Genomic DNA, 26,222 nt, shown 5'->3' with positions numbered 1-26,222 from the left:
ATAACTTCATTTCATTTTTGCGGCAAGCCATATATATATATATATATATATATATATATATATATATATATATATATATATATATATATATATATATATATATATGAGCAATATCACACGAGTATATCACACAGTGCGATATGGCTGTATATCGGCAACGGTGGGAGGCGTGCGTTGGTGCCCCCACCAGTGCCGATATACAGCCATATTGCACTGCTACGAGTGTGATATTGCATTTATACAACAGTTTGACGGCATAATTGTGTATATAAAAACTAAATCAAACATGGAGAGTCTCAAAAACCCTTTTGTATGAGGAACTACTTTCTTCCGGATTCAAATCATAAGCTGACAGTTTAACAGTTAAGCGTGCATCTTTTATACTTTAGATCTGTAGTGTCTGCTTTTTGCTGGTTGTATGTGGGCGGAGTAATACACAAAGGGTGAAGTGGCTGTAGGAGTTCTGGTATTGCAGAATATTGCACAGCTATCAGCCAATCAGATTCAAGAACCAGACAGAACTGTTGTATAAATATATATATATATATATATATATATATATATATATATATATATACATACATATATATATATCTGTCTGGTCGATATCAGAAATCCTTAGTGTTCAGCCATTAACAAGTATTGAATTTCATTTATAATGGCCATAAAAAGATATTAAAAAGTCTTAAATTTGACTTGATAAAAACTTTTTTTTAATTATGTAACTCTTAGTGTTTTACATGAACTGACTGGCTTGTGTCTTTCTGACAGTATTTTATCTACAGCTGCATTTTGGGATTGATCTCGTGCTCCGTGTTCCTGAGGATAAACTATGAGCTGAAGATGATAATTATGCTCGGCGCTGTAGTGGCTTACAATATCATCATTCTCCAGACTCATGCCTCCATCCTGGACGACTACAGCATGGCTCTCTACAAAACCCAGCAACCAGACCGGTACTTAAACTCCCATTAACACTGGCCTCAAATAATCGTCACAAAAAATCTTAAATGTCACTTGGTTTAATATTTTATCATCTGCCGCAGTGACATTCAGACATTTTTGTGTGTGGTGGTTTTGGATTAAGTGTGCAGATATTTTTTGGAGACGCTGCACACACACAGTGAGTGATAGCATCAAGAATTGTGCCATATAGATATTTTTGGGAATTGTGGAATTGTCTCTTAATGTCTCCAGGGAGTGTGAGTGACAGGAGCTGCTGCTGAAATTGCAGGCTTTGTGTGGATTAAACTTTTCGGATGATGGTGAACGAAAAGAAACTTTTTAAAAAAAATAACCTATTGTATTTCCTCATGTTTGTCACTCTTTTTTCTGTATCATTTTTTGTTTACAGCCATCTTTTTCCAAATAACTCCTATTATGCTTTCAACATCTGAATACTGAAATGGCACTGTGGACTTAGATAATACACACATGTTTTATAAAGCATTCATAATATATTATTTTACAGCTATAGCTACCGTGTGTATGGTCAGCAACTTCACTTTAATGAGTACAGTAAATGTCAGGGGGAAATGTAACTTTTAAATGTTGCCATTGTATAATAGTGTTTAAATCCTTTTTGATAGTTACAAAATTAGAAATTCTACTAAATTACAAATGAAACTGAATATTTAGATAAATCAACATATAATCTGTAATTGATTGTTAACCCTGTTGGATTGAATGGATTGTAATTACATTCCTTTTATTTATTTATTTATTTTGCTGATAACAGCCAAAAATGTTGTTGCCACTTACATATTTATTTTTATTTAAACAAAAAAATCTTACTTTGACATTTTCATTTAAAGTGAGCATTGATTAATGCTGCAATAGTTTGTCAAAATGTGTACATATACACTACCTAACAAAGTCTTGTTGTCGATCCCAGTTGTAAGAGCAACAAATCTAGTAAATCTTCTTGTCACGTTCAGGAAAACACACTAGGTAGATGGATTCAATTGCAAGTAAAATTTTAATGGAAAGTCTGGAAAGTTTAGCGAGTAACAATATAAACATCCAGTGTCGGGAGAAAGGGCAGTCACAGAATCGGGTTAATAGAGCAACCAAGATAAATGAGGGTCCTGACAAGACACACAGAGAAACCATAAACAAAAGTAACGAACTGACAATGAAGCACGTAATGACGCTTCTTATATAGCAGAAGCTAAGTGCCAACAGCTGGCTGAAAACAGACCAGATGATCCTAGTTAGTAAGTCATGTGATCACAACAAACAACAGCAGTACATGAAAGAATAAAAAACAATCCCACGTGACATGACAGAAAGAGCGCATGCATCATCAACCGTGACACCTCTAGCAAATCATTTGGAAAAATGGCAGAAGGTAGATTTTTCCAACGAATCATCTGTTGAACTGCATCTTAATCATCACAAATACTGCAGAAGACCTACTGGAACCCGCATGGACTCAAGATTCTCACAGAAAATCAGTTAAGTTTTATGAAGGGGTTACATTTAGTATGTGAGTGTGCGAGAGATCTGGAACATCAACAGCCTGAATTATCAAGACATGTGTGCTGCCCATTATATTACAAACCATAGGAGAGGGCAAATTCTACAGCTGGATAGCACTTCTTCTGCGCTCCTTCTCATACTTTAACCTCCACATCAAAGTTCCTGAAAGCAAAGAAGTTCAAGATGTTTCAGGATTGACCAGCCCAATCACCAGACATGAACATTATTGAGCATGTTTGGGGTAAGATGAGGAGGAGGCACTGAAGATGAATCCAAAGAATCTTGATGAACTCTGGGAGTCCTGCAAGAACGCTTTTTTTGCCATTCCAGATGACTTTATTAATAAGTTATTTGAGTCGTTGCAGAGATGTATGGATGCAGTCCTCCAAGCTCATAGGAGTCATACACAATATTCATTATTTTCCACTGCACCGTGACTTTATATTTTATACTGTACATTATTTTTGTTAAGTGACACAACGTTTGTCTAAGCAAAGTCAAACCTTACTGTCCTAATTAAATAGTTAAAAATAAAGGCCTAGAGGCCTTTGCCTTTCATATAAGCCACTTCTGATACCAAAAGATCAACTAGAAGTCAAGTTGTTATTTCATTCATTCATTCATTCATTTTCTTTTCGGCTTAGTGCCTTTATCAATCTGGGGTCGCCACAGCGGAATGAACTGCTAACTTATCTAGCATATTTTTTACGCAGCGGATGCCCTTCCAGCTGCAACCCATCTCTGGAAAGCATCCATACACAATTACTCACACTCATAACACAGAACACAGAAATGCCAATTGACCCAGCCAAGGCTCGAACCAGCGACCTTCTTGCTGTGAGGTGACAGCACTACCTACTGCGCCACTGCATCGCCCCAAGTTGTTATTTGTTGTTCCTAAAATTTTGATTAGACAACATGACTTTTGTCAGGTAGTGTATATGTTTATGAACAAAATATAGTTGTTAAAATATATTTTACAGAAGTCATTTGATACTATCTTATAGATAATTTTACACTACATATTTTTTCTTTTATTTTTTTAAATAGTTATATATTCCTTACTATTTTTTTAATTGTAAAACAATCGTAAAGTATTTACTAAGTTTTACACCCTTAGTAAAACTAATTTTTAGTTTGGAGTAACTAACACTAGGTCATTGAATAAAAATAAATAAATAAATAAATAATAATAATAATGATGATGATAATAATAATAATACTAATAATAATAATAATAATGCACACCTAAGGTAAATGAACAGAAGGGAGTCAATTAATATGCTTATACTACTGTTACCACACTTATAGACATTGTTCAGATCTTGCATTTTTATGACATTTTTTTCTAGGTCTTTGTTCTCAAGCAGCTCCTGTGTGTACGATTAGTTTCTCACATACTTCAAAGCCTGGTTTATTTCTGACAGTTGTAAGCTGTGAAATAGCTGAAAACATTCAATGAAGAGATATGTAAAAGATAATTCCGCCGGTAATTCTCACAGAAAAAAGCTTATCTGCAGGGCGGGTGGTTGTTGTATAAGACTGAATGGTTTTATTCTGTGAAAACAACCAGCTGGTCGTACATTATCCCGCTTATTACATGGATACTTTCCACACAACAAAGATTTAAATACAAGACTTTGATCTGAGCTGTAATAGTTTGCTAGCACTTTATTAAACATGAAGCTTGCTAAATGGAAAATGGATTAACAAACAGCCTGCACTAACCTACTTATTTCTATTATTCAGTCTTCAGTCGCAAGATAGGGCCAAACAGTGGAGTGATGGATAATAAGCATATTATATATATATATATATACAACAGTTGATAGTTAGTTTTTGGCTTGAAGTTTTTGTTTTTACAAATTTACTAAAGGCTGCCATGTACATTTTTGATAATTTCAAATACGTTACTGGGCCACGTTTTCTTATACGTGCCATTTCTCGTAAATTCACCAGAGGGTGCTGTGTACTTTTCTGCCAACTTCAAATACATTACTGCAAATATCTGCTCATCATACATTCCATTTACATGTCCTTCCTGCACATGTTCTTGAGAAGTCTTTCCCAAGTTTGATGCTGTACAAGGTGAGCTACTGAGCAAACTGATCTCACTGAAAAGTCGTCTGTACAGACATACTGTAAGCAGTTAGTGTTAGTGTAAAAAAAGGAACAAAAGTTGCATCGTAGCGCTTAATATCATTCATTTTACACACAAAATGCAGCCGGTGTCACGGTCGGTGAGGGAAAAAAAGGAGTGCAGACCCAATTGCAGAAAAATGAAGGAATATTTATTATAAACTACAAATAAAAATAAAAGGCAAAACAAAACTACCCCGAAGGGGAAAACATTAATAAAAAGGCAAAAACAAACTTGACAGGGCTGGCAGGACAAAACAGGACTGGAGACAACAAGACAGAGTAATATTGACGACGAACTGACAAAGGACTGAAAACATGAGGGGGATTATAAAGCAAAAAAGTAAATTGAAACACAGGTGAACACAATTAACTAAATATGGGTTAACAAGGAGGGTGGGACTAGACAATAGACGGGAGAGCGCATGACACAGAGAGACAATACAAGCCATGCGCTCACATAACACAACACTGAAGCACACGACAAAAGCACGTGACCAATGTAAACACCGAGCCATGTGCTTTGACAAAAGACGCAAGACACGAGCACACGATGAATGAAAACACTCACCATGCGCTCACATATGCAGCATGCATGCTTCATCCCAGCGCCGACCAAAACCGAAACCAACAAGACTGAGACACTGGGAATGAAACACCATGCTGCTGACAGACGAAAACACAAACACGAGTACAAGAGCGCACGCGTCTGAGGGACGCAGAGCGCGCGCGCGGCCGCGTCAAGCAGGAGCGCGCACACTCTACGTACACCCACGACGGCGCGCGCTCACACAGAGACAGAAACAGGACCAGACATGAGAAGTGTCAGAGCTCTGCCACCAAAACAAGAATTTTCAAGACCAAAGTGGCAGAACCCTGACACTAGCCCCCCCCAAAAGGGAGGCCACCTGGCGTCCCTAAAGGGAACATCCAACAAGGTACAAGACAGACAAGAAACACTACAAGACAACAAAACAGGCAACATCAACAGACACAAGACAGGGAGGTGAACAGGCAAGACGACATGAAGGGAGGGAGGGAGGGGAACCAAGCCAGACCCAACAAGACAAACAAGGGAGGGATGGGAGGGCAAGACCAGGGAGGATCAGGAGGGACAGTCCAGGGTGGATTCAGTGGGTCGGGGGCCCCGGCAGGGAGCCAGGGTGGAGCCGGAGGGTCCGTCCAGGGTGCAGGGAGGGAACACCAGGGAGGAGCAGGAGGGACGACCCAGGGAGAGTCTATCAGGGGAGACAAGGCAGGAGGTTGGTGGGGAGCCGGCTGGGCTGGAGGCCTGTGGGGAGCCGGCAGGGCTGGAGACCAGAGGGGAGCCGGCAGGGCTGGAGACCAGAGGGGAGCCGGCAGGGCTGGAGACCAGAGGGGAGCCGGCAGGGCAAGGCGCCGGGCTGGGACCGGCAGGGCGAGACGTCTGGGTGGCGCCGGCAGGGCAGGGAGCCGAGCTGGGGCCGGCTGGGCGAGACGTCTGGGTGGCGCCGGCAGGGCGAGACGTCTGGGTGGCGCCGGCAGGGCAAGACGTCTGGGTGGCGCCGGCAGGGCGAGACGTCTGGGTGGCGCCGGCAGGGCGAGACGTCTGGGTGGCGCCGGCAGGGCAAGGAGCCGGGCTGGGGCCTGCTGGGCGAGACGTCTGGGTGGCGCCGGTAGGGCGAGACGTCTGGGTGGCGCCGGCAGGGCGAGACGTCTGGGTGGCGCCGGCAGGGCGAGACGTCTGGGTGGCGCCGGCAGGGCGAGACGTCTGGGTGGCGCCGGCAGGGCAAGGAGCCGGGCTGGGGCCGGCTGGGCAAGACGTCTGGGTGGCGCCGGCAGGGCAAGGAGCCGGGCTGGTGCCGGCAGGGCAAGGAGCCGGGCTGGTGCCGGCAGGGCAAGGAGCCGGGCTGGTGCCGGCAGGGCTAGACGTCTGGGTGGCGCCGGCAGGGCAAGGAGCCGGGCTGGGGCCGGCTGGGCAAGACGTCTGGGTGGCGCCGGCAGGGCAAGGAGCCGGGCTGGTGCCGGCTGGGCAAGACGTCTGGGTGGGGCCGGCAGGGCAAGACGTCTGGGTGGGGCCGGCAGGGCAAGACGTCTGGGTGGTGCCGGCAGGGCAAGGAGCCGGACTGGGACCGGCACTGAGGGGCGCTCAGGGGCTGGAGCCGACACTGGAGGGCGCTCAGGGGCTGGAGCCGACACTGGAGGGCGCTCAGGGGCTGGAGCCGACACTGGAGGGCGCTCAGGGGCTGGAGCCGACACTGGAGGGCGCTCAGGGGCTGGAGCCGACACTGGAGGGCGCTCAGGGGCTGGAGCCGACACTGGAGGGCGCTCAGGGGCTGGAGCCGTTGTGGTGGAGGAGCCCTTTCTCCTCCGACGCTTCCTTGGTCTGGGTGGCGGGAAGCTGGCCACCTCTTCAGACACTGCAGTATACTCCGTTGCCTGCAGGACTGATGCAGTGTCTGTTGCGGGTGCTTCACTGGGTGATGCTGCAGCCAGGGTTGTAGCTGGGTGGGCTGCAGCAGGTTCCGTCACCAATAGAGGGGTAATGATAGAGGAAGACCTGTTCCTCCTCCTCAGTTTCCTCTTCTCTGTGGGAGGCAGCAGTGAGCTGGGTTCAGGTTGGTCTGTTGGTGGAAGAACAGAGCAGATTCTCTCCTGACGACATTCATGGGCAACTTGATTAACCATATGGTCCACAAACTGTTTGTACGAGTAGCCCACCAATCTCTGTATCTGCAGAGGATAGAGGGGTTTATCAAGAGCGAAGTTCAGGAGATTCAAAAGAGCCCAGTCATTGAACCCAAGCCCCTCTGCTGCCATACGGAACCTCTCCGCAAACTCCTTTAGCTCAGAGCCATGTTGCCGCAGCGCATGCAGACGGAGAAGCTGTGGCATGTGGCTGAGGAAGGAGTCATCTTTCTGCTGGGTCCTCATATTGGTCAGTTCGTACTGTCACGGTCGGTGAGGGAAAAAAAGGAGTGCAGACCCAATTGCAGAAAAATGAAGGAATATTTATTATAAACTACAAATAAAAATAAAAGGCAAAACAAAACTACCCCGAAGGGGAAAACATTTCTAAAAAGGCAAAAACAAACTTGACAGGGCTGGCAGGACAAAACAGGACTGGAGACAACAAGACAGAGTAATATTGACGACGAACTGACAAAGGACTGAAAACATGAGGGGGATTATAAAGCAAAAAAGTAAATTGAAACACAGGTGAACACAATTAACTAAATATGGGTTAACAAGGAGGGTGGGACTAGACAATAGACGGGAGAGCGCATGACACAGAGAGACAATACAAGCCATGCGCTCACATAACACAACACTGAAGCACACGACAAAAGCACGTGACCAATGTAAACACCGAGCCATGTGCTTTGACAAAAGACGCAAGACACGAGCACACGATGAATGAAAACACTCACCATGCGCTCACATATGCAGCATGCATGCTTCATCCCAGCACCGACCAAAACCGAAACCAACAAGACTGAGACGCTGGGAATGAAACACCATGCTGCTGACAGACGAAAACACAAACACGAGTACAAGAGGCGGCCGCGTCAAGCAGGAGCGCGCACACTCTACGTACACCCACGACGGCGCGCGCTCACACAGAGACAGAAACAGGACCAGACATGAGAAGTGTCAGAGCTCTGCCACCAAAACAAGAATTTTCAAGACCAAAGTGGCAGAACCCTGACAGCCGGATGTATGACTGGGCACATTTTTGCAGTTTTCCAAATATGCAGTCCTGGCCTGGTCTAATGAACTTGAGTTGATAATATTATCATGAATCTGAATAAGGTTAGGACCAATAGCTTTGCTAAAAAGTCTGTGTCTTCCATAACTTACTCTACACACATAATTATTTCCGCTTTTGTGTCTTCTTGACTTTTTAACTGTATTTTTCTTGTCTATCTGCCTCAGGCCGGGTGTTCTGAAAGATCTGAAAACCATGGGCTCCATCTCATTGTTCATTTTCTTCGTCACTTTGCTTGTGCTGGCGAGGCAGGTGAGTCTTTCAGTCTGAATGGGGATGTGTTTGCATTTTGATCTTGAGAATGTTATCTAAAGAACTCAAAGAACCATTTATAATAAGACTCACATATGATAAAATAATGTAAGACTCACTTTCACTTGGAGACCTTGAAGGTAAAAAACATACATGAAATACAGTACAAACTTTTCATTTCAACACTGAAATTCCGATTTTAACAGCTTACATAACACATTTTTTGGAAGAATTATAATAAGGCTTTGGACACAAATAAAAACTTCATATTTCTAACATTATAAGCCTCTCACAATGATATAGATTTTCTTTTTACACCTTAGAATTTATCCATAATCCAACAGTCTACACCATTAAACAGCATCAATGTTTTTTATTTTTTTGCCAACAAAATAACTGCAAGAAATCCTAACATACAACAAAACAACACAAACAAAAATATACATAATAATAGTCATTGTACTGAACGCAAAACTGTATGGCAGGACAAACAGTCGGTAGAAAAAGAAGATAAATGAATACCCCTGAAGACATACAATATACCATTTCTAATCTCAAAATATAACGCACAGAGACATTTTGTCTATCCAAATATAGTCTCTAAATGCAAACAAAAGTATTTGTTGTGTAGTGAAGGACACATGTTAGAAGATCCAAAGTCTCTCTAATAACAGAATGCTGTCCTTTTACAGGAGGGGGTTTATCATTAATACATACGTTTCTGGCAGCAAAAGTTACCAGGCAAAACAAATATTGTTTATGCTTGTCTCACTGATTTGCATTAGAAATATTGTAGCATTGTTATTGTGTAGTTACTGATAGAATGAGCTTAACTTTTATGTAAAGTAACATAATTTTTCTTTAACTAATCGGTTTAAGGGATTGATTTTAAAAATGATAAAAGATGCTTGAATGTTAAAACAATGGGAGTTTGATAGTACCTACAAAAGTAAGTACAATTAACTTATTTTTTCCCTAGCAAGTTTTTTTATGTACAGTAAATATATGAAATTAAGTCAAATCTACAGATGCACGATATTGGAAAAATCCAACATTGTAATTTTTTTATTCTGTGATATATATTGTTATAGAAATACAATTTCACAAGATTTGTTGAATACCTGTTTGTAAAGAATTTATAATTTAAGACTGATTGAGGTGATTGTGCAGGGAAGTGCCTATAAGAAACAATTTACAAGCATAAATAAATTTAATAAAGGAAAAGATACCAATTAAATAAACAGTGTTTTACTGTTTTCAGAGAAGTCACTCTGTATTAAGGTATATAGTAATTAAATAATATTAAAATATAAAATAATAGTTTTCATAGTCCTATTTTGACAAATGACTCAATCAAAATAATCATTATTAATTCATCAAAGTTACAAACGGTACTATTTCTTACGCCTGAATGTATTTAAACCTCTCACAAAGTAACAGACCTTAAAAAATAATTGCAAAATGCTAAATTATAATCCAGATTGAACATTGTGTATACTCACGGTGTGACTATTGGGAATGATAACAAAACAATATATTGTGCTGCCCTAGTAAATCAATTCTAGGTAATGCAAAAGTAATGTTGTTTATGTGAGTTTATACAATTTACTTAATTTTTTACATTTAATTTAGAAACAGAAAGGTGATTTTATCATTAAATCAATAACAAATTAACGTTTTGCATGAACTATCCCTTTAAATTCTGCCACAGCGTTCATTTACTTTCATTTCGTAGCTTTGGTTCTTATCAGCACTCATCAGCTTCTAACTGTATATTACCATAAAGCATTCCCTGTTAAAAGCATTTAATAAATAGCTCTTTTTGAAAGGACAATATAGAAAGAATGTTATGCTATTGAGTCTGCTTTGAAACCTTTTCACTATCTCTGCAGGTCATCCGTTGGTCAGACTTGATTTTTTTTTTCTAGTGCGTGCTTTTAATTCTGTTACGAGAGGCTGTTTGTCTCTAGATAATAGGTCTGTCTGATGAACTCTGTATTTGAAATGTGCAGTTAGGCGGATTCATTTATAAGTAATGCAGTTGGGTTGATCAGGTGATCGGTAAGCCGAGGACTGATTTTTCTCCACTGAAATGAACTAGACAAAAAATAAGCAAAGAATGACTATCAGCGCATACTTAATGCCCTTCAAGGTGCCATTTACACTGATTCGAGAAATCTTTTTTTCATGATGAATGCCTGCTGAAACACAAAGCTGCAACTCAGAGAAAATTGGTGCAATTTTTCATGATAGCGGCCCCTTTATGCAAGAAAAAATCATAAATAAATAAGATGAGCTGTCCTTGTGTGCATTTGATTCTGCTTTCTTTGTCATCTTGAAAGCCACATCAAATGATCAGATGTGTACCATCTCTTTACCTCTGTGTCCTCTTGTAACAGAATGAATATTACTGTAGGTTAGACTTCCTCTGGAGGAACAAGTTTAAGAAAGAGTGTGAGGAGATCGAGACCATGGAGAACCTGAATCGGGTGCTTTTGGAGAACGTTCTACCTGCCCATGTGGCCGAACATTTCTTGGGCCGGAACTGGAAGAATGAGGTAAGTGGTGTCCAAATGTCTAAGAACACTAGTAAAACTGCTTCTGTAAATATATATATATATATATATATATATATATATATATATATATATATATATATATACAGTTGAAGTCAGAAATATTAAACCTTCTGAATTATTAGCCCACCTGTGTGTGTTTCTTTCCCCAAATTTTGTTTAATGGAGAGAAGATTTTCTCAACACATTTCTAAACATAATAGTTTTAATAACTCATTTCTAATAACTGATTTATTTTCTCTTTGCCATGATGACAGTAAATAATATTTGACTAGATATTTTAAAGACACTTCTATGCAGCTTAAAGTGACATTTAAAGGCCTAACTATTGTATAACAATGGTTTGTTCTGTTGAATATCGAAAGAAATAAAGCTTAAAGGGACTACTAATATTGACCTTAAAATGTTTTTTTTATTATTAATTATTTAAACAAAAAAAGACTCTCTCCAGAAGAAAAAAATATTATTAGTAATACTGTGAAAATTTTCTTGCTCTGTTAAACATCATTTGGAAAATATTTAAAAAAAGAAAAAAAAATCAAAGGGGGTTTAATAATTTTGATTTCAACTGTATGTATGTATGTATGTATGTATGTATGTATGTATGTATATATATGTGTGTGTGTGTGTGTGTGTGTGTGTGTGTATTGACACTTTCCTGTCAATACTCTCTACTGTCCTGTCCATTAAAGGTGAAAACCCTGAAAAAATAATTATTTAAAAAAATGCTGATTTGCTGGTTAAAAAAAGATAATTATTATGTTAAAAACAACTGAATAGAATATTTGCAGTTTTCTGATGAATAAAAAATTAGCTTTTATATAAAATAGTAATGTTTTGTGACATTATAAATGTCTTTATCATAACTTTTGATTAATGTAAAGGGTCATAAAAACCCCTTATATTAATTTAGGTCTACCTCAGAATTTTTTCAAAAAATGCTTTTATGGGTGTGGAGCTCTGCGAGCAGAGCAGATGAAAAAGAGGGGAGCAAACAACTGTCAGTTGGCTCACAAAATGAGACAAACTGTAAGACTCATGATTTTATAGTTTATAAAGTAAAATCCAAAGAAATAAAAAGCAAGTAATTGAATTTGTTATATATTATATATTGTGTGTGTGTATATATATATATTTATATATATATATATATATATATATATATATATATATATATATATATATATATATATATATTATAAAGATAACCCTGTTTATATAAACAGTATAAATGAGGAGGACTTCTCTCCACCTCAATCGCCGGGTCTGAATGCAGACACAGTGGATAGTTGTGCAGCAGGTCTCTTGCTCTATCTATTCTAACCATTTATCCTGCTGGTAATCTGGAAGATTTTTAACATATGGCGGACACAACCGCCATTCTTCAATTTTCATACAGCTCTCATGACAAAAATGCTTGCTGCAAACCAACAGCTTTGCTGTATCAGTAACCCTGACAGCATCGCCGGGAAAAACATGCAACAAACCCCGTAGATCATGTAAATATGCCTTTGGAAAGCACGTGCTCTCATGAATAATTAAGACGCAGATTCTTCTCATGGGATAAGAAAACTCAGCTATGAATTATAATGAGAAACTGACCCATCATCACTGGACTGATCAGCGCTATGTCATCGATTTTAATCCCACCCCTAATAATGATTTTAAACCCGAAAGATGAAATTAGCTGACAAAAGCTCAGAATTATCCAGTTTTCCACACAATTAAACCTGACAGATGTTAACGTTGTCTTAACTGATGCTCAACATACACAAATCCGTTAAAATGTCTTAAAGCGTTTCATTTCTTGAGCAGAAATCAGCATATTAATAATTGGTAACACTTTAAGTCACAATTCATGCTAACTACTAGCTTATTATCTGCCTATTATTGCAATAGGAAGGTTTTTAGTAGTTATAAAGTAAGATTTTATTCTACATCCCAAATCTTACCCAAAACCTAAACCCAATTTCCACTTTACTAACTATTATTAAGCAGCTAATTTGCAGTTTATTGAGCTAGTAGCCTAAGTTAATGGTTTGTTAATAGCATGAGTTGTCACTTAAAATCTAGTGATACTGAATCATTCTTACCTCTTAGCATATTTTGTTAAATGATGTTTTAGATTATATGTATCTCTTACATTATCTCTTACAAGTTATTTTACTTCTGTTTGGATTTTGGAAATTGAATGTTGTCCTAATTTTGATCCCTGCAGAAAATAAAAATAAATACAATGCAATGAAAAACGTCTAGAATTATGTGAAATGCATTGTTGTGTGCTGTTTTTCCCCCTCTTTTAACAGGACCTCTACCATCAGTCATACGATACAGTGTGTGTGATGTTTGCGTCTATCCCAGACTTCAAGGAGTTCTACACAGAATCTGATGTTAATAAAGAGGGGTTGGAGTGTCTCAGGCTCCTCAATGAGATTATAGCAGATTTTGATGAGGTACGATCACAGACACATCAATATTTTGATTTTCCTTTCATACATACCACATTTAATAGGATAGTTCACCCTGAAATGAGAAATTACGTTTACCTTAACACCTCTTGTTCCAAACCTATATGTATTGCTTTCTTCTCTGAGACATTTTGAAGAATGTTGGAAAGCAGGCAGTTGGTGGTATCCATTGCCTTTCATGGGAGGAATAAATATAATGGAAGTCAATAGGCACTGTCATCTTTTTAGCTACTAACATTCTTCATATTAACTTTTGTGTTAAACAAAAGATGCATGAGAGTGAGCATATAGTGAGTACATTTACATTTTTGGGTGAACTGTTGCTTTAAGAATGTGTGAAGATATAAATGCCACCTTTGATAACTAATCTTTCCTAAGCCCTGCCTTATAAACATTACTGGTAAACTGCCAAATAAACAATCAGTCTTATGCAATGCACGCCTACTTTACTTTGGATAGTTTTAAACAGCATCTTCCAGAAAAGATCTAAAAATAACACTACAGTGCTAAAAAGTAACGCTTGATGCACACTGCACTGATTCTGCATCAGAAAATAGTCAGGATCATCAGCTTCCACTAAATCCACCTATAAATGCCAGATAAAAACAAAATGAACAGTGGCTGCTTTACATGCTTAGGCGGTCTCTTCCAGTTCCAGTGGGTGGTTCTTGGCTAGAATGAGCTGAAAAGTGGATCAGACTAGTCAAAAGTCTGGCTTTTTGAGATAAGAGCAATTATGTAATGCCTTAATAGCAAAAAAAAGTGTTAGATTGAAAGCTCATTAACATTAATTATTGAATGGGTTTTAATAAAGGATCAAATAATGAGCAATGAATTAAACCAATGTGACTGCAGTTGTATTTTGATGTTCTTGATTCATTTTAAAAGCTGTGAACTGCATGTGAATTTATTTAATCCATAAAACTCTAGATGTCAATAGGTCTTTTAAAGTCAAATGATTCGTAACAGTGTCTATAAGTGTTTAATTAACTCAGTTTAGGTGTTTAATTAATTCAGTGTATTTCTCAGTTGTGACATTGTTTTTTTCTTCATGTCTAACTCTAAATATATTATTTGTTATTTATCTTTGTTAATCAGAGAAGGTTATTGCACATGTCAGCTAGGGCTGTTTGAAAAAAATCTCATTTTGAATATTTATCAAATTTATTTTAAAAAGGCACATTTAAATGCATTGAAATTTTTAGTGTACGAAGAGGTGATGAAATGACCCATTTCTGACCTAAAGTCATTCTAGTCAGTGGTGTGTCATTGTCGCATCTGCGGCACAGTGGTAATTTATTTCAATAAAAGATGCGATGCTTGATCTTCTTCTTCTTTGGCCTTAGTCCCTGATGGTTGCGGGGTTGACTCTTTGGAACAAGTCCTCCATTTAGACTTGTCCATATGATAACAACTTTTTTTTACACCTTCCGGCCGGCCTGTCGTTTGGGCCTGTCACCCTCATACACTCATACACTACGGACAATTTAGCCTACCCTATTCATGTGCAGCATGTCTTTGGACTGTGGGGGAAACCAGAGCACCCGGAGGAAACCCACGCAAACGCAGAGAGAACATGCAAACTCCTCACAGAAATGCCAACTGAGCAGAGGATCGAACCAGCGACCTTCTTGCTGTGAGGTGACAGCACTACCTACTGCGCCACTACTTCGCCCCAAAAGATGCAAAGTTTGATTTTTCTATTTTTCTTATTGCTCTCTTGCAACCTCTTGTGGGGATAGCAGAAAATACTATTGATTTTCCTGTAACATTAAAGAGATAGTCAACCAAACAATGACGATTGTGGGATCATTTGCTCACCCTTACTTGTTCAAAACCTTTTTTGAACTCAAAATTCAAAATTTGAGTTTCTTTATTCTGTTGAACACCAAAGAAGAATGTTTTGAAGACTGCTAGATGCTGGCACACATTGACTTCCATTGAATTTTTTGTTACTACCCTGGAAGTCAATAGGTGCCAGCAACCAGCATTCTTCATTTGTGTTTAACAAAAGAAAGAAGCTTGTAAATATTTAAAACCACATGAGGGAGAGTACATTTATGAGGCATTTTTCATTTTTGGATGAACTACATTTCAATTGTACTTATTTTTTTAAGAAAAAAAGTCGAATTTAGGTTTTCAGCAGTACTAACAGCTATAATGTCAGCAGGAGAATTGAGGCTCATAAATTATCCTCTCAAAATGCAGCATTTTGATTGTAGTGCCGTGCGTCTGCTGCATGAGATGAGAACACATTCTTATAATTCTTTGGGTGGAGAAAGCCTCTGAGTTTGCTGTGTACGTGCTCTTCTCTCCCTGCAAAAATTTGCTCTGTCTGAGTGCACTTAAATCTACAGTAAGAACACATACCTATCACATTTCACACATCCACACTTCAATAAACCATCAGAAAGCAGGTTAATGCAATTACATGCTTGATGAAATCAAAATAAGTGGCAAACTTCTAGCGGTTTATGTTTACGCTGTTATACTCCAATGGAGAAAATGGGTTCGTTTTCAAAAATCTGTGTGAAATCTGTGTAACCTAAGAGACAAAAATCAAACTGTGGTGCTATGTTTACAGTTAGGTTATGCGCTTTAAACTCTGACTAACAAGCCAAGCTCATGCAGAACTGATAGAATACATCAAATGCGTGCATGTCTTTGAAAGCGTAACATTCTGTAGTGCATTTAGTTATTGTTTGTTTAGGATTTTTAGGATCATTTAGGATTTCAGTCATCATACGTATCCATCCTGTACCTTGTTATCAGTGACATGCTAAATGCTTCCACACTCTACATGTTTGCTCCATTTTTAGATGATTTGATTGAATGTGAATCACAAGACTGATTATCTTAGCCAATCACCGTAGAAAAGTGAAAAATAAGTTTGACTACAGCACTGTTATTTATCAATAAAGCAATGAACATGTACTCTAGTAAAAGTTAAAAAAAAAAATACCACTTTCTGCACAATTCTTGAGGAAAAACTAGTCAATTGCAGTCATTTGAATGTTTCCAATTCATTACTTTACACCATTGATAGTCCGTCACAACCAAGAATATGAACAACCAGCTCCAACATACTTACTTGGTAGTTTTTAGTTTGTCAAAAGACATTAATTAGGTGTTTGAGATGTGCTTGATAAGGATTGAAATACATTATATATACATATTATTCATTTTTTTATTTACTTATTTACCTATTTAAATGTCTGTAAATAAACTTTTTCAATTTTTTTTATTAATTTCAGTATTAATATTGACTAATATGAAATTGTTCATATGATTTATTTACAATATCATTTGTAAAGTAATATTTTCTGTCTTTGTTGATCATCCCGATATATCAAAGTAAATGAAATTGTTTCAAAAAGAGCTATTCAGTTCATCTGGTGAAATTACATACATATCGCACTATATATATATATATATATATATATATATATATATATATATATATATATATATATATATATATATATATATATATATATATATATATATATATATATATATACATATATATATATATATATATATATATACATATATATATATATATATACATATATATATATATATATATACATATATATATATATATATATATATATATATATATATACATATATATAAATATATATATATATATATATATATATATATATATATATATATATACATATATATATATATATATATATATATATATATATATATATATATATATATATATATATATATATATATATATATATATAAGACACTTGCTTTGTTTACCAAATAAGCGGATCTAGTTGAATTTGCAAACAAAAAAGTTTAAAAGGTCTTTTTTTTTTTTACTTCATATATTAAGTTTTTAGTTAAACTCCAAAATCAGCTGACATGTTGGCTCAGTGGTTAGCATTGTCGCCTCACAGCAAGAAGGTCACTTGTTCGAGTCCCAGCTGGGTCAGCTGGCATTTATGTGTGGAGATTGCATGTTCTCTCCATGTTTGCTCTGGTTTCCCCATAGTCCAAAGACGTGCGCTAAAGGTGAATTGAAAAAACTTAATTGGCCATAGTGTATGTTTGTGAATGAGTGTGTATGGGTGTTTCTTAGTACTGGGTTGCAGCTGGAAGGGCATCTGCTGTGTAAAACATATGCTGGATAAGTTGGCGCTTCATTCCGCTGTGGCAACCCTTGATGAATAAAGGGACTAAGCCAATGGAAAATGAACATCCAAAATCCTTCCACATAAATCTGAGGATTACTTAAAAAATGTCCACATATTCTGTCTGGTGCTAAGCATAAGTTATTGAAAGTATAAATATTATATACTTTAGAGGATTTAAGAAGCTGATGACCAGTTATTGCATCATCACCTTGTGAAAAGCGTCTATAAACATTCCTAAAGTGATAGTTCCCTTTTTAAAATAGCATACTTCCCTAATCCTTCCAGTGTTCTACAACTATTTGAGTTTCTTTCTTCTATTAAACTCAAAAAGAATATATTTTAAAGAATGTAGGCTACAAATGTCAATGAATTAGAGGTTTCCTTAAAACCTTTAAATCACTAAAAGTTGTGATGATTCATGTATCTTGTTCTTCTCTTTAAAATCTTCCTAAATGATTCTGTTCTCAACAGCTGCTGTCAAAGCCTAAATTCAGTGGTGTGGAGAAGATCAAAACTATTGGCAGCACATACATGGCTGCAACAGGGCTGAACGTCACCCCTGGACTAGAGTACGCGCAGGTACAAATTTGAGCTCTCCAGTTTGTTCCTAACATATTATTTTGGTAAACATTGCACTGGACTGATTGCAAATGTCTTGTTTTCCTTGAACTATGCTTGAAACGTTTTTACTCTTGAGAGTCTCGGGAGTCCAACCAATACTGAGATTCAGCACAATGATAGTTTCCTGTTCTTATTCTGAAGTATCACGACCGGCAGTACATGCACATCGGGACCATGGTGGAGTTTGCATTCGCTCTGGTGGGGAAGCTTGACGTCATCAACAAACATTCCTTTAATGACTTCAGGATGCGAGTGGGTAAGCAGGACCCATCAGCACGTTCACACCCAGCAACATTTTGTTTGCCTTTGTTAATTGGCTGGAGCTCATACATAACAGCCTGTGGTACAGACTTCATCACATATTCGGGATGTTTCTCACCACCACAACAACAACATAAAAATCATGGCCAGTAACTGTTGGATAAATCAGAGCACAGAAAGCACAGCATATCTTGAGGAACACTGTAAAATGTAAAAAGAAACAAGCAAACTGTTTTTAAAATGTATTAAATCAGTTTACTACATGGCACAAATTGATTGGCCTCTTCTGATTTTGCAGCCAATGAAATTGAGAGCTGACTGTTTGAACAGTCTGGTTCAGTTAGGAGCAAAATAATGTGTTTTTCAGTATATCGGAGACAATTTTTTTGTAAAAATATTCTATGATGAAATTTTCTGAATAATCAAAAGCTTTTGATTTGTAAAAGAAAATAAGAGACATTGATTTCACTGAAACTGTGCTTGTCTTTTAAAAAGGGATTTTTAAATGTTAGAATTAGGGCAGCAAGATATAGGAAAAATCTGACATTGATTGATATATATATATATATATATATATATATTTATATATATATATATATATATATATATATATATATATATATATATATATATATATATATATATATATATATATATATATATATATATATATATATAGTGCGATATGTATGTAATTTCACCAGATGAACTGAATAGCTCTTTTTGAAACAATTTCGTTTACTTTGATATATCGGGATGATCAACTCTTTTTCTACGTAATGCATTGGCATAAATAATAATACATTACAAGCATAAATAAATACAACCAAGCAAAGATGAAAGAGTCTAACAATATTCATGTACAGAAATTGAACAATCAAACATAACAAGGTCATCATTGTTTAATTATTTTTTTAAAAAGTATGTTTAATCAAATCTTTATGGTGGTTCATTCCGCTGTGGCGATCCCTGATTATTAATGAGACCAAGCCGCAAAGAAAATGAGTGAATTAATAAAATCTTTGTCTTTCATTCTTTAATAAACTACCTAATACTGTGATGTGACTATTGCGGATACATACATTGCATATATCGTGCAGCCCTAGTTAGAATAGCACGGAGGGAGGACTTGAGGGTAGGAGAAAAATGGTTGGAAGAAAAAAAATTGGGTGGAAAAAAAGTGGTAGAAATATATATATATATATATATATATATATATTAAAGTTTGTGCATTCCCTCACAAAGGTCTTTTGCGTTCCCTTGCAAAACTGTTGTTCCACAAACACTTCCTGTTTACTTCATGCTGTACTTCTCAACCCTCACACTGGGATTCTCCCGTATTTTGCCATTTTATCCAGCTATCATCCCGTTTAAGTACCTTCCCATATTTTTAATATTTAAAGCACGTTGAAATTAATATAAAAATGTCTGCATTCACTTTCTATTCATCAAAGCTGTTCGTTTTTTCACACCCAGTTTTTTTTTTCTTTCACCTATTTTCCCCCCACCGTCCTTTCTGGGTCTCCGTAGCATGGTAGTTCTGTGCTTGTAAAAGACAAATGAGCCAGTGAGAGTTATCTTCTGCAAACATCTAATGATAATTTCACATCACATCCATTTAATTTTTAAATATTTATTTTCCACCAGGTGGCAGAAGTCTTCCATTAAAGCATGGCATATTTTCCATGAATTATCTCAATGAATCATTTTTTTTTTAAAGTTTTTTGGAAGTGAATTGCACATAGAGTGTACAGTTGAAGTCAGAATTATTAGCCCCCCTGTTTATTTTTTCCCCAGTTTCTGTTTAACAGAGGGACTATTTTTTTTCAACACATTTCTAAATATAATAGTTTTAATAACTCATTTCTGATAACTGATTTATTTTATCTTTGCCATGATGACAGTAAATAACATTTTATTAGATATTTTTCAAGACACTTCTATACAGCATAAAGTGACATTTAAAGGCTTAACTAGGTTCATTAGGTAACTAGGCATGTTAGGGTAATTAGGCAAGTTGTTGTATAACGATGGTTTGTTCCGTAAATTAGTGAAAAAATATATAGCTTAAAGGGGCTAATATTTTTTACCTTAAAATGTTATTTTAAAAATTAAAACTGATTTTTTTCTAGCCAAAATAAAACAAATAAGACTTTCTCCAGAAGAAAAAATATTATCAGACATACTGTAAACATTTCCTTGCTCTGTTAAACATTTTGGTAAATATTAAAAAAAAGAAAAACAATTAAAAGGGGGCTAATAATTCTGACTTCAACTGTATTTGTTCCAATTTCATATAAAAAAAACCCAATAATAATTCATATCGATCTAGCAATTTTCAGTCAAATCAAAAACATTACATGCTATGTTGGGAAATAGATTTCAAAGTGAGTTTTACAGACTGGAGTTGAACAGCTGTCTGACGGTTAAAGAAGATATTAACATACTTCTTTCAGTTTTATTAAAAATGGGGGGAATGTCTTTACCCCCCTCTAAGCTCAAGCTGGATTTTCTGTTAAAATAGACGAACATGTTGTCATGCAGCGTGCAATCAAATATGATTTCAGAAACAGCTGGATGAGCGAGTAAATTACTTCATACAGATATAATTTAATAGTTAGAGACAAAGTCAATGGCTTGCAGAAAGTCAGCTCTGTTAGGGGTCGAAATAAAAAACAGTGGGGCATCAACACTAGTCTTGCAGACCCCTCAGCAAATGTGTAGTTGCGCCCTTGGGTTTAGTGTTTGCTGTAGAATCAGCCATTCAATCAGCCTTTCATTAATTCCCTAATTTTCTTTCAGTTAAGTCCCTTGTTTATCAGGGGTCACCACAACAGAACGAATCGCCAACTAAGCATATGTTTTATGCAGCGAATGCCCTTCTAGCTGCAACCCAGTACTGGGAAACACTCATACGCTCTCTTATTCACACACACATTCATATACTGCAGATAATTTAGTTAATTCAGTTCACCTATGCTGCATGTCTGTGGACGTTGGGGTGAAACCCACGCGAACAGAGTGAGAACATCCAAACTCCACACAGAAATGCCAACTGGCTCAGCCAAAACTCAGACTAGCAAATTTCTTGCTGTCAGGTGACAGTACTAACCATGGAGCTACCTTGCCACACTTGATCAGCCATTGTTGTTATTATTAATTTACTTATTTATTTTTTTAGTCTGATCTTAGTTCTTAGTACTCAAAAATAAATTTTGCTGTTTGTTCAAACTACTTATTTAAAATGAGTTGAAAAAACGAATATTTTGTGTTTTTGGGTCAACTTAAGTGTTTATGTTCAGACCACATAAATTTGCATAAATTATTAAGTTAACTTAATCAATCTGTTTTGGCACAACATGAAGGATTTGCGTAGAACCCTGCATTTTTTTACAGCGTACTACAAAATATATTAATACAATGTTAACAGAGGCCAGTGAAAAAACAAACAAAATGGATTTACAACATTATTAAAGTTTCTTCTCTTCAGTGTCAGTATATTGCTCGCATTTATAAGAATGCTGTCTTTGTTGCACTTGGTTACTTGTGAATGTATACCTCAGATGTTTCAAACAGGAAATCATGCGGGGTTACCTCAGTCCACAGTGCTCGTGAATGGGGAATATACAGAAGGACTTAAATTTTTCAGTTACCTATATCAAACGCTTCTGGTGAACTGTTGTGTCGTTTAAAATTGCAGCGTTTAGAGTCTGTTTTCTCTAAAAATGAATGATCCTTACTGCCTGATTGATATATAGTGGATAATGTATATATAGATATAAAGTGGGTCTTCGAATGTACAAGAATCACTGCATTAAACTCCATTGTTCCACGCCATTGCTTTAAAATATGAACATTTATTTTACCCCAGTATTTTCAATAGAGTTTCTGTGCTAGCCTACTGCAACTGATACTGCTAGCATTTCAACTTTTTTTTTAGCTTGTTTTACACTCAGACAATTAAATGAATACTTAAGTCTATTTAACTGATTATATTTTAATTACATCACAACATTGATGCTGCAAGAGGAATATTATTGAATTGAAGAAAGTCATAACAACCTTTTACCGGAAGTGTATTGTTAGGGGAAAAACCCTACCTGTGCATATACCCCTTGCACACAATATACTGACACTGAGAAGTTCTCAGTGTCAATATAGACCTTTTTCTTGGCTGGTGCATGGAGGGCGCCATAGCGACTAGCGTCTTTCGGTAGAATGTTTAGAACTTCCGTTTACAGCGTTTACAATAGGTAATTTGCGCTCCGAAAATGTGTTTTAATAGCGTTTTTAATGGATTACGGAGTGTTTTTGTTACACACAACTTTAAAAGGTGTATGTTAATATGTTAAAGCTGTTATTATCTGTCAGATGTGGTTGAAACGCGAGACAAAAACGTTCTACTAGTTCACGTGTCTGCCGTCAGGAATACATACAGTGTGTGTGTGTGTGTGTGTGTGTGTGTGTGTGTGTGTGTGTGTGTGTGTTTCCCAGGCCTGTCAGCTGTTAGCTCAGCAGTTCTTCAACACACACACACACACACACACACACACACACACACACTTAACAGGTATGTAGGTCATGCAATTTACTAAAATGACCAATAGGTCTGTTATTGATGATCTGCTGGCTGATTTGCTGTTCATTCTAATCACAAGCTGTTTATGTTTCATTTAGTGTGTTGTATTTACCACGGTTTGTGTGTTTGTGTTATTTTTAAATGTCACTTTATTTTCACTTCGTCACAGTTTTTAAATCAGTGTGTCAGTGGGACAGTACAGGCTACGTGTGTGTGTGTCAAACATTATAGTGAATTACATTTGTTTAGGTTGGTTACATATTTGAAAGAAAGAAAATGTTGACTTTAGCGATGACGAGGCTTCATAATCTGCAGAAAATGCCACACTGTTTTCCCTCCATTTGATTGCATTTTTTATAGTTTCTTAGCTGTTCAAATGTGATTGTTTGAACGCATCAGCTGCTGTCCGGAAGTTCCTAGCATTCTCCTTGCGCATCACGCAAAGCATAATGGGTAATTTCGCGTTCTGAGAAAAAGATCTATACTGATGCTGTTAAGACTTGTTTGTAGTGTGATCAGCTGTTGTGCTTCTTGTGTTTGAGATGCAACTCGTTTTAACATTTTAATGACATTTATCACAAACAGAATGAAATTCTGAAAAAAAAGAAAATCAAAAAATAAATAAATAAATCGATCATCTAAAATGATCAGAACTTCCCACTCATCAATAATTTCAACGTTTGCAGGCAGTGCCACTCATTAACATCAATTACAAAACAATGGACCAATCAGAAAAATCTTGTTTTACTGTTTATTTAGCTTTAATTTCTCTTTTTAAGCCCTTTTTTATTAAAAAAAAATCCTGAGTGCTACATGTCTTGTTTTTAGACAGAGATTGATTGTGTGTGATTTTGACTTCTGCTGAAGGTTAACAGGCCAGTGAACTTATTAATGTTTGTACACTATTTCCATTTAATGTCTTTCATTATGTTCCATGTACAACTATTTACTTTTCACAGTGAGCCATATCAAAAGTAAAACATATGGACATCGTTATTTTGGAAGTGTCGACTGTTTAATAACCAAAACATAGTTCCAGTTAAAAAGGCTCATTTCACAACCTGTCATTGTTGGCTGTTACGGTAGCCTTTACCACACATTCAAAACATTTGAAACATTTCCGTCCTTCCTCTCGCACACAGGAATAAACCACGGTCCAGTAATTGCAGGGGTAATCGGAGCACAGAAACCACAATACGATATCTGGGGGAACACTGTAAACGTAGCCAGCAGGATGGAGAGCACAGGGGTGCTTGGGAAAATCCAGGTAGATCGCTGTTCTGACCTACTTAGAGTCTCAGTTGCACGCCTGGTGAATTATTAATGTTTTTTTCATCGGATCACGTCTTGCATGCTTCCTCTCTCAGGTCACGGAGGAGACAAATTGGATCTTACAGACATTGGGCTACATGTGTTCCTGTCGAGGGATCATCAACGTGAAGGGAAAGGGGGATCTGCGAACCTTCTTCGTCCACACCGAGATGACGCAGTCTTTATCACAAGGGAATGTAATGCCTTGAACCCAAGTCCCACACATCGTACACGATATTGAATAAATACATGTACAGTTCAATATAACTTTGGCCTGTTGTAGTGGAGCTCTGCAGCGTTCTGTTCGCAGCACATAAAGTAGATTATCTCTGCATTGCTTTAAAAGTAATGGTCGGCTCAGAGGCTCTGTGTAACCCAGACGTGTCATTGTGTGTCGCTCAATCCATAATTTAAAGCAGCTGATGACGATTTTTGTAAAATAAAGACACTTAGAAAAGGGGGCCATGTTTTGATGCTATCATTTTGTTATCCATTAAAATTTATATACAAACATCAACTCGTATGTCTGTATTTGTTATGGGATTTAGAAGAAACGCTAACATTCGCATTGAAATCAAACTGTTCAGGATATAATTAGTTTTTAAAGGTGCTGTATGTACATTTTTGACTGTTCTAACCGTACTTAAAAAACAGCTTAAACCAGCCTAGGCTAGTTGGCTGGTTTTAGCTGGTCGACCAGGCTGGTTTTAGAGGGGTTTTGGCGATTTCCAGGCTGGTTTCCAGCCATTTCCAGTCTAGTCTTAGCTGGTCAGGCTGGGAGATGACCAGCTAACATCAGCTATGTCCAGCTTAAACCAGGCTGGTCAAGCTGGTTTTAGCCGCACCTAGTTGAAAAACTTATGAGCTTTTCTGAATGCCCCAAGTGCACTGCGATTCATGTAAGTAGAACTAACCAATCTGCTTCACACTTTGTATGGAATATTCACATTTCAGTAACGGCAGACTAATTACCTGAGACAAGTACTGTGCACCCAAACACTGCAGTGCTTTTTACTTTTCTCCATAAACTTGCATCGGAGCAGCAGCAATGGTTTCTCAGTTAGTCATCCTCTGAGAAAATGTTTGATGGTCGCCTAGTTACGAGAGACGCCAGGCAAGCATGAGGGCAAAGCTCATTGAAAATGGTGAAGGAAACCATGAGCTAGCACCTGCCACTTCAGGTCATAATAACACATGTGAAAATGAGTGCCGTAAAGCAGCAGTGAAGAGATTGTAAATAAAAAAGCATGTAAGGATGTGAAAGACTTTTTAGCATAGTGCGTAATATAGTCATTCAACTTTACAATTATGTAGTAATGTTGCAGTATGTATTTAAATAATGCCAGTTAGTTATTTTACACAAAGCTAAGATCTGATTATCATAATTAGTTTGGTTTACAGAGTTTGAGGTTTAATGTATCATTATTATTGACACCTTACAGATGTTGATCTACCTTTACCATTGCACACAATTTGTAATATTTTGTTTATCAAGGTTAAGAGTTAAGAGTCTCTTAATAAAGAGATGAACTATTTTGTTTAAATATTTTTGTTGTTGACTATTAAATCTATTAGCCTTAGTAATGTTGGTAAATTAAAATTAAGTGGTTAAATAAAAAGTCCTAA

At 37.2% G+C, this 26,222-nt stretch overlaps 1 protein-coding gene across 9 annotated transcripts in view; it reads left to right on the top strand.

Moving 5' to 3' along the window:
• Positions 1 to 25,113, top strand: part of adcy2b (adenylate cyclase 2b (brain)) — a 167,750-nt gene extending 142,637 nt beyond the window's left edge. For 5 of the 9 annotated variants that reach the window (XR_012394614.1, XR_012394612.1, XM_073930891.1 and 2 more), the window contains exons 18-25: positions 772 to 956; positions 8,536 to 8,620; positions 11,020 to 11,178; positions 13,503 to 13,649; positions 18,296 to 18,403; positions 18,587 to 18,701; positions 24,428 to 24,552; positions 24,653 to 25,113. Coding sequence is in view for 4 of the 9 variants with exons in the window: in XM_073930891.1 (XP_073786992.1) it covers positions 772 to 956; positions 8,536 to 8,620; positions 11,020 to 11,178; positions 13,503 to 13,649; positions 18,296 to 18,403; positions 18,587 to 18,701; positions 24,428 to 24,552; positions 24,653 to 24,805 (1,077 nt within the window). In the remaining 5 variants the exon portion in view is untranslated. The remainder of the gene's footprint in view (positions 1 to 771; positions 957 to 8,535; positions 8,621 to 11,019; positions 11,179 to 13,502; positions 13,650 to 18,295; positions 18,404 to 18,586; positions 18,702 to 24,427; positions 24,553 to 24,652) is intronic. The other 4 variants (XR_012394611.1, XR_002456106.3, XR_012394613.1 and 1 more) reach the window with 2 other exon arrangements.
• Positions 25,114 to 26,222: the final 1,109 nt, after the last annotated feature.

The sequence above is a fragment of the Danio rerio genome, chromosome 19 (assembly GCF_049306965.1).
Source record: "Danio rerio strain Tuebingen ecotype United States chromosome 19, GRCz12tu, whole genome shotgun sequence".
NCBI lineage: Eukaryota > Metazoa > Chordata > Actinopteri > Cypriniformes > Danionidae > Danio > Danio rerio.
This window is presented reverse-complemented; position numbering and strand designations above follow the sequence as displayed.